At 40.5% G+C, this 9,809-nt stretch overlaps 1 protein-coding gene across 1 annotated transcript in view; it reads right to left on the reverse strand.

The window, feature by feature from the left end:
* Nucleotides 1-8,882, reverse strand: part of LOC138361050 (tripartite motif-containing protein 59-like) — a 62,420-nt gene extending 53,538 nt beyond the window's left edge. The window contains exon 1 of the mRNA XM_069320525.1: nucleotides 8,789-8,882. Coding sequence (XP_069176626.1) covers nucleotides 8,789-8,794 — 6 coding nt within the window. The 5' untranslated portion in view covers nucleotides 8,795-8,882. The remainder of the gene's footprint in view (nucleotides 1-8,788) is intronic.
* Between the last annotated feature and the right edge of the window lie 927 nt (nucleotides 8,883-9,809).

Below are 9,809 nucleotides of genomic sequence, written 5' to 3' on the forward strand. Positions count from 1 at the left end.
TTATAGAAGTGTTCATTTGTGTTCCATGGTCACGGAAAAAATAACAAAAAAATCATAGGTGGCATATTTTGGCCTACAATCGGGTGGGGAAATCTGGCAAAAAAGAAGCATTGACAGAGCAGTCGCCAGACGAGGTCTGCTCTGCCCGAGCTGTCAGGCGGGGTGTTGCCACAAAGATATTATTACCTAATTATTTCAATGTCTCTGATTGATTTTTTCTTTGTTGTTTTGCAGTAATATTATTCAATAGTGTGTATTGTGATATATTTATATAATAAAATGTGTGAACCATCACTATACTCAAAATTATGGTGTGCATATTAGTGATTCAATTATTATGTTCATAAAACAATAAACAAATAGTTTTGCTGTTATTATACAATATACACAGGTTATATAAAGGTATCTGCATGTTTTACTCACCATAACGAACCACTAAGTTGGTATTGTGAGTCAAAATGCAGCGAGGAGTGACCGCCACACACCAGCCAGCCACTTGCTGCCACACTCTCCCTCAACAACACCTTACTTGCCCACATTGTCCTCCCACGCTACTGTTTTTGCATTTATTCACTATACACAGACTTTATATATAAGTATTTACATGTTTTGTTCACCATAACTGTACATAAGCATGTATGGTGAGTAAAGACAATAAGACGTAGCTACTCGCACAGTCAGCTGGTGGCGGCCACCTTCACTGGTTTGAGGCCAGATGCACTAATATTTCTCCTCCAACAATACTGTTTGTGGTGTTATTACACTATATACACACATTATATATAAGTATCTACATCTTTTATTCACCATACCTGTACAATTAAGCTGGTATGGTGCCCAAAGACCATAGTGGCCACCAGTAAACAACAAGACATGTCTTGCAGACGACGCACCTCCCTCACCAAAATGGCGGCCCCGACATACTTCTATTGCTGTTATTACACTCTATACACACATTACATATAAGTATCTACATTTGTGTTCACCATAGTGAACCACTAAGCTGGTATGGTAAGTCCAGTCAATAAAAGGTGGCCACACACAGTCAGAAGACGACGCCACAACCCTCCCTCCCTCAATATTACTCCTCCCACCATGGAGCACAGTGCTAAATGTCATCACAATCCTGCTATTATCAGAATCCTGGTCAGTTTGATCACAGTCAGGGGGTCTTCTGTAATACTATCATCACTAAATAATAGCATGAACATATATATTATGGCATTTTTAGGCGATGCTGTGGTCACAAGCTGAACAGTGGTTCTGTGAGCTCATGCCGCATGCGTCAGCCTTGGTGGCTCGCTCAGTACTGAAGCTCTCACACCCAGGAATGTTGGCCAGGATTTTTTTTCTAGGTGGTGTCTGTCAACTATCGGTCATGGCTGCACTATAGCTGCCCCCTATCCTATGCGGGGTGTTTAAATTAAGGCACTAAACACTAAAACAGCTATTAATGTATAATGTTAAACAAAGAAAAATAATTTATTTGCATCGTCGGAGGCGTCTGAGAATCTGCGAGAAGCAGCGCGACCCCACCATGTGGTGTTGACATTATTCAAACGAGAGCTCGCCTAACAAGACGAATTGTCGGCGATCGGGGTGTTTGTTAACCAAATTGCTCGCCATTTGAGGCGGTCGTCACTCGAGGTTCTACTGTAATGGATTTATAAGTGTTTCAGGTTCTCCAAACAACAGGGATCAACAAAAACTCCATGATTTGCTCATCATCAGCTCTACTGAACTGCCTGAAGAACAAGAATGTGAGAACTACTCTGGTGTAGCTCATCAACTGATTAGATCAGAGATAAACTTTAATGATACTTTTAAATCTATCAGAATAGATAAAAACAGTCACTAAAGCACCAGACAGGTAAGCTCACTAAACTAGCTTATCCCAATGATAAGTAAGATCTCATTCAATCTGCTATAAATATAAAACTAACCTTTATATTAATGAGTGCCTTACCAAGCAGCGTTGATCCTCCTCTACAGACTGCATCATGTTCACAAACAAAACCTAAATCTTATCAAGCAGTGCTGCACCAGGAATGGAACAATCATTGGCAAGAAAGAACAGGCAAAAGACGTGACATAAAAAGTGCCCAACAATTATTGTCTTTCTTTATTGATTGTGACATAACTGGAAGCCAGCAAACTTCCAATGTCATTGCTGAAACTAACACATAAGTGACCAAGCCTTACCATATTAAAATTTTGTTTTTTTTATATCAATTAATATATGCTTCTTTTTTATATAATTGGCTTCAAATACATGCAATTTACCCTCTTATAACTATTACTACATTGACTTCAATTTTATAAAATGTAATAATATTTTGAATACTTAATTTGTCTAGTTATCAGATTCTTAGCTTACAATATTTGCAACTTACCCATTTATCTGTTGATACTAACACTTCAATTTCCCAAAATGTAATAAACCTTGAACTCTTAATTTGCCAAATTATCTGAATCTTTAATTCATTACTTTGTGAATTAAAAATTAATAATATAATTTCACACTTATATATCTGCCCATTAATATTAGCTACTAGTCTTGTTTGTTGTCTAATATTCCAGTATTGTTAATGGATTCTTAAGCTTTAAGTACATCAGTGCTTCCAGGCAATATGTGTTTGTTTCTATTGCTTACCCTTATCCAACTTGTCTTATTACCATATGATATTACTGTATTACAATCTTAAGAGATTACTGAATTTTTAATTTGATTAATTATGTTTCCTTTTTTATTAATTATTTTGAATCTGAATCCATTTATTTATTCATAATCTTAATCTAATTGTCTAATTCTCACTTTGTTCTCTTTTTTTTTTTTTTGCCTGTGTATTACCTGTTTATATTGCATATCCTTGCCCATCTTGTATTATTACCGTATAATATTCATGTATTACAATATTAATCTAATTCTTAAATTAGCTAATTATTTGTATTCCATTTGATTAATTATTTGAATCTTAATTTGTTTACTCTAGGAATCTAAATTTGATTAATTATCTAATTTCCCACTCTTCTGTTCTTTATTATTTTTACTTTTATATCTGGTAAATTTTATTACTTATATCAGTATCTGCTAAATTTTATTACTTACATATCTGCTGAATAATATTTGCAATCACTTCTCTATTCTTGCATTTTTTTCTTTTCAAATACAGTGCATCATCACTCTAACAGACCCCGCTCTAACGAATTCCCGGATGGTCCAAGTGAATTGCATTTGGCACTAAATGTTCAGTGGAACATACAAAAATTCATTTGTGTTGTTCCACTGATGGTGATGACCTAGTCCGGCATGGCAGGGCTGTGAGAGCTGTGTATTGTACACACTCTCCACATCGTTCACTTCAATATGCATATCACTAGTAGCAGATACCTGTGTTAGGTCTTTTTCCAGATTTGGGATATCAAAATCATTGGCATGCTCATCTTCAAGCAATATGCCTTTCTATTCCAACATCAAATGATGTTTTCTTGAAAACAAGGCCGACTAGGGCTGGGAGCTTGATATGGATGAATACGACATGGTTGCTACCTTGAATATGAGCCTGCCCATGACCGTGGGGAATGCTGGGAATTTTTTTCAATCTGGCAAACACCTCAGGAATCCATCTTGTACCCAAGTCAACACCGTGTTGGACAGGTGTTTGGGAGCCAGAGGCGCGTGTGCCACCCATTGTTGCTCACTCAGTACTTACCCAGCCAGCAGCCCTACGACATTCTGGGAATTTTTTCCAAGATGGCTGCCTCTCACAGTAAGTCCTAAGAGTCCATTTTGTACCCAACCTACCGCGAGCGTGCTTCGACCGTATACAAAGAAATAAAAAATACTTTTGTCAGTTGGCGCAGTAATTGGCGAATGGCATTTGTCGTTTTGCGCAATGCAGTGGTTAAGGTATTATGCGCACCCCTGATTGAGCAAAATTATGTGCTATTTGCATTTCAGAGGGTTAATACACTCAACATAACTGGGTAATAACACCATGATTAACCCTTAAACTGCGCAACACATCATATGATGTGTTGAGTAACTTGCTATATATTGGGCAAATGACGTGATGGAATACCGCACAAGATTTGAATGGCCATCGGGGTAGGGGGGCCCCCAAACGCTGCCCAGGGGCTATAGTAAACCAGCTGCCATTTTGTAAAAAAAACCCAGCTCACGCTACCAATGCATGGGAGGCCCCAATTACCCAGCGGTCACCATGGCAAATGCACAGCCAAACGCCTCCCGCGCACGCACCACGCAATCACTTACTCAAGAGCAAATAAATAGTGAATTATTTTCTGATGGTGAGGAAAGTGATTTTTGATGACCCTGATATTGATAAGGACTACAGACAATTGACCGATGATAGTAGCACAGACAGTGAATATGAGATACAGTCTCCTCCCACGGCGAGGCATACATGCTCACCCGTGCTTCCTCGCCCAGTGTCTACTCCAATTCACCCACGACCACACAGTTCTTGTGCTTATTTAGAGTACGAGGATATTTTGGGCGACGAGTCAGAGGAAGGTGACTCATTTTCTGGTTTTAGTGAAGTGGATTCAGAGCATAGTGTTACCGTGCCTGTTGCTAGTACCAGTGGTGATACCGGGCGAGAATTTGTCGCGTCAGCAGCGTCTCGCCCAGCCAAGCGCTGCCGTATGGCACCACTTGAGGAACCAAGACCCTCATGTTCACATGATTTCACCTCACGTTCACATAGCGGCCGTACTTTGTGTAGACGGGCTACAGCTCCTGGTCCATGGTGTGCAACGCTTCCTCGCTGTCGTGCCACTGTTGCGCCTCGCAGGACCCCAGGTGTCCTTGTGTGGAGTGATAGTGACGATTTTATTCCTCTAATTCCTGCCTTTGACAATAAAGAAGTTGGGATTACAGACCTTTTCCCTGATAATGGTGAGGACATGTGTGAAATGGATTACTTTAGAGCATTTTATGATGAGCCGCTCATGGAATATAATGTACACCAAATGAACCTTCATGCGACTCATCTCATTGGAAAAGAGATAACAGAATATTCACGATTGCAGCATTGGAAAAACTCTACTGTAGGTGAAATGTATGTATTTTTGCCAATATGTATGTTGATGAAACATTGTGTCAAACACGCTATCACAGATTATTGGAGCAAAGACCAGACTATTCCAACACCTTTCTTCGGGAAATATATGTCCCGAGACAGGTTTCAGATACTCCTCAGGTGTCTTCATTTTGCAAGTAATGAGGACCGGACAGAGGATGATAGATTTTGGAGAGTCAGACACTATATGAATGAAGTGACTGGAAAGTCAGAGATTTCTACGTACCTGCACAGAAGCTGGTGATTGACGATTCCCTTGTGCTTTTCAGAGGACGTGTTGCATTCAAGCAGTATATTCCCTCCAAACGCAACAGATTTGGATTGAAATTCTTTGTTCTTTGTGACTGTGAAACAGGATACGTGTTACACACGATTCTGTATTCTGCTAGTGATGTAGACATTCCCGGTAACGACCAACATGGTTTCTCAGGTAGTGTGGTAAAGTCACTGATGGTACCATGGATGAACAAGGGCCACATTTTATACACGGATAACTGCTATACAAGTCTCTTGCCAGCTAGGTTCTTGATTTAAAATAGAACTGGATTGTTTGGTACAGTAAAGCCAAGAAGAAGGGAAATGCCAGTGTTTGACAATACACTTGAAGTTTAAGACTGCCAGCTAAGAAAAAGTGATCAAATACGTTCAGTTACGTGGAAAGACAAAAGAGAAGTGAACTTGCTGACAACCGTTCGTGATGGTACAATGATGAACAGTGGCAAGGTGAACTGAGTAATGCAAGAACCAGTATATAAGCCAGATTGTGTTCTTGACTATAATATCAACATGCGCTTGGTTGATAAATCTGACATGATGGTGGGCACTGTCGAGTGAGTGCGGAAAACATTGAAGTGGACGAAAAAAGTGTTTTTCCGTCTTGTTGACATAAGCATGCTGAATAGCTATAATATGTATCTGGTGAAAACTTGACGTAAACCAAGTTTCCGTTCGTTTGCTTTTACACTTCGGACACAGTTATTAGCAAAGTTTGGCAAAGATGTTCCTGGCATACAAAGACCCATCATGAACCCAGTGTTGCAGCATGCTGCTACACCCAGGCTCACTCACATGGAGGTCATTCAAGCACACAGACTAAAACATTTGCCACCAGCTGGAAAGCGTGCAATAGGCCAACGTGATTGCTTAGTTTGTAGAACAAAAAAGAGAGATCAGAAACGTAAACATGTGCAAACATGGTGTGAAGCGTGTGCAGTTCCATTATGTGCTGTCAACTGCTTCAATGCCTACCACTCTCTCCAAGACTTCTTAAATGTGCAATAATATTACAAAAACCTGTAAATAGTGTGTGCATGTGTGTGTGTAAATATAATAATGAACAATGTGAATACATATTATATTGGCATAATGGGAAAACATTTTTGTGCGCATGTGTATACTCAATGTATGCAACATTTATTACCATTGAACATGAAGTAACATTATATGCAACACAATTAGTGAATATTTGTGATAAAATATGCGTAGACACTATAAATAATGCCGCGAAAATAAATTCGTAGCAATTCTGGCTGCTTGAAGACTGCGCCCGATGCCTCTGGGCCGCACCTTGCATGAGCAAGCATGCAGGGTGTGACGTCATCGCTCATATTGTCGACTCATTTATGCCATTTGCATGTACGATTAATTTTTTTCTCTCTTGTGGTCAGGGAACACAAATTAACAGGTTAGGAAACAATTTTTTTTCTTTTTTGTTATGCACCTGTGGGTGACAAGATGCAAATAGCCCTTAGCAACACAAGGGTTAACCCTTAAACTGCGCAATGCGCCTGCAGGCCCACGTCTTGTTTGCGTTACGCGCCTCCGGGTATTTTTATTTTTCACGTTCCATTCAAAACTCCCGCGGCTATGTGGGGTTCACATCAGCTTCCTCAGGGCTCTTGTAAACAGACGCCATCTTAAAAAAAAATCGTGGTCCACATTCCCGGGTGTTGGAGCCTCAGTAGTGAGTGAGCAACTAAGACCGGCGCATGCAGTATGAGTGCACAGCACTGCTGTTCAGCGTGTGACCACAGCATCGCCTAATAATGTCAAAATATATATATAATCTGTATTATTTAGCCATGATAGTATTATAGAAGAGCCTGAGTGTGATAATGACCTGGAACAATGTTCAAATATCAGTGATTCAATGCTGTTCACGATGTTCACAGCACCACAGCATTATTTCGTCCATTTGGAATCTTCAAATGACTTCTTAGGTTCCTTTTCAAAATAAACGTGTGGTCAATTATTCATTTACAGGAATTAGTGACCAGGATTGTGGTTATAATTAGCATTGTGCGTAGTATTGTGGAAGGAGGAATTTTGGTGAGGGAGGGAGGGAGAGAATTGAGGTAGCCTCCACTGTGTGTGGGAGCCAATCTTGTTTTGCTCACCATACTAGCTTAGTAGTTCACTACGGGGAACACATATGTACATGGGTATATACAGTGTGTGTATATAGTATAATAACAGCAACAAGAGTATGTTGGGAGGAGCTATTTTTGTGAGGGAGGTGACGTCGTAATCGCAGCGTCGTCTGCTGTGTGATTTCTCATGCAGTGTATGGTAGCAACTGTACTGTTAGGACACAATACCGGCTTACTTGCATAGTTCTGGTGAATAAAACATGTAGATAGGTATACATAACATATGTAAATAGTGTAATATAAACAGTAAGAGTATGGTGGGAGGAGGGGTGATGGCGAGTACGATGTTGGAGAGAGGGAGGACTGGCTGGCTAGGTGTGGCAGCTCACACTCGCTGAGTTCTGAGTGTGTTTATGGTGTGTGACAGTGCAGAGTGTGTAAATGTGTTGTAAATATACATAAATGAACCTGAAACATTGGTGTGAATGTGGGAGGAGGGGGGTGATAGTGAGTACGATGTTGGAGGAATAAGGGAGGACTGGCTGGCTGGGTGTGGCTGCTCACACTCGAGGAGTTCTGTGTATGTTGATGGTGAATGTATATACTGTGTGACAGTGTATAGTGTGTAAATAGATTGTATATATACATAAATTAGCATGATACATGGTAAATATGTGCAACATACGTGTACACATGTGTCTTGCACGTAACACAGATTCTTCGGACAGTACGGATGTTTTACTGCCATAATATAGAGTACGTGTTCATTATACATAGAATTAGCACGTAAAAACAAATAAAATGTATTTGGAACTGTGCGCAAAAAATGAAAAAAAATATATTTGCGGCAACTTGCGCGCCCCACGCCCCACTGGCCCCGGGAGCGTACGTCACGGGCGAATGGGGAATGATGACGTCACGCCCCAACTTATGGACCCCATAGCAGCCAAAGTAAGTACAATTTCGATTTTTTTTTACATACCCATATTCAGGGAAGGGTTTTTGACACTTTAAAAAAAAAATTCCAGAGAATTTATTTCCTGCGCACTGCGGGGGTGTCATATTTGGAGGCAACGCAGTTAAGGGGTTAATACACTCAACATCACTGGGTAATGCCAATATGATTAATACACTCACCATCACTGGGTAATGATTATAATTAATACACTCGCCATCACTGGTAAATGACAACACCAACATTAATACACTAGTTAATGAAAATATCTTGATTAATACACTCACAATCACTGGTTATTGACATCAACATGATAAACACACACACTGGTAATACAGTAAGAATAAAATTGTCCTTACCATCATTAATGGGCAGAAGTTGTGTTTGCTATCGTCCTGGGTAGCCGAGCAGAGACTGGAAGCAGTATTACCTATTAAGGCAAAATAAAACAAATTTAAGGTTTCTATGACTAAATTTTTCCCACCAAAACACAGTAAATATTTAGAAAAATTAAATAATTTTTTTTAGGTATTATGCTTTGAGCAAAAGTAAGGAGGGTGGGCAGGAGTAAGGAGGGTGGGCAGGAGTAAGGAGGGTAGGCAGAAATAAGGAGGGTGGGCAGGAATAAGGAGGGTGGGCAGGAGTAAGGAGGGTGGGGCAGGAGTAAGGAGGGTGGGGCAGGAGTAAGGAGGGTGGGCAGGAGTAAGGAGGGTAGACAGGAGTAAGGAGGGTGGGCAGGAGTAAGGAGGATGGGCAGGAGTATGAAGGGGTGGGCAGGAGTAAGGAGGGTGGGCAGGAGTAAGGAGGGTGGGCAGGAGTAAGGAGGATGGACAGGAGTATGAAGGGGTGGGCAGGAGTAAGGAGGGTGGGCAGGAGTAAGGAGGGGTGGGCAGGAGTAAGGAGGGGTGGGCAGGAGTAAGGAGGGGTGGGCAGGAGTAAGGACGGGTGGGCAGGAAAGGGAAAGGCGGTATGGGCGGGTTCTCGGCTGCCTCCCCTCCCTCTCTAACAGCCTACTGTACCCAAGATTAACCATGTAATGTATCAATTATACAATGTATGTATGTGATGTAACTATATAACCTGAGCGTGTAAAAGTACCTTCATCACCTTCAGTGATTAATTAAGTGCTTAATTGCACACTAGTTTCTCTATCAGCTATCTCACCTTGTCAGAGTAAAAGAGACAAATGTATGTGAATGCATGTGTGTGTGTATATATGTATGTATATATGTATATGTTCATATATGTGTGTGTGTGTATGTATATGAATGTGTATAAAGTATATATGGAAGCTGATCAAAATTACATTTCACCTTTGTAAATGCACATTAATCACACTATGTAAAAGACACATCGAACACTTTATGTAGGGCATACGTA

This window comes from Procambarus clarkii, unplaced genomic scaffold (assembly GCF_040958095.1).
Source record: "Procambarus clarkii isolate CNS0578487 unplaced genomic scaffold, FALCON_Pclarkii_2.0 HiC_scaffold_155, whole genome shotgun sequence".
NCBI lineage: Eukaryota > Metazoa > Arthropoda > Malacostraca > Decapoda > Cambaridae > Procambarus > Procambarus clarkii.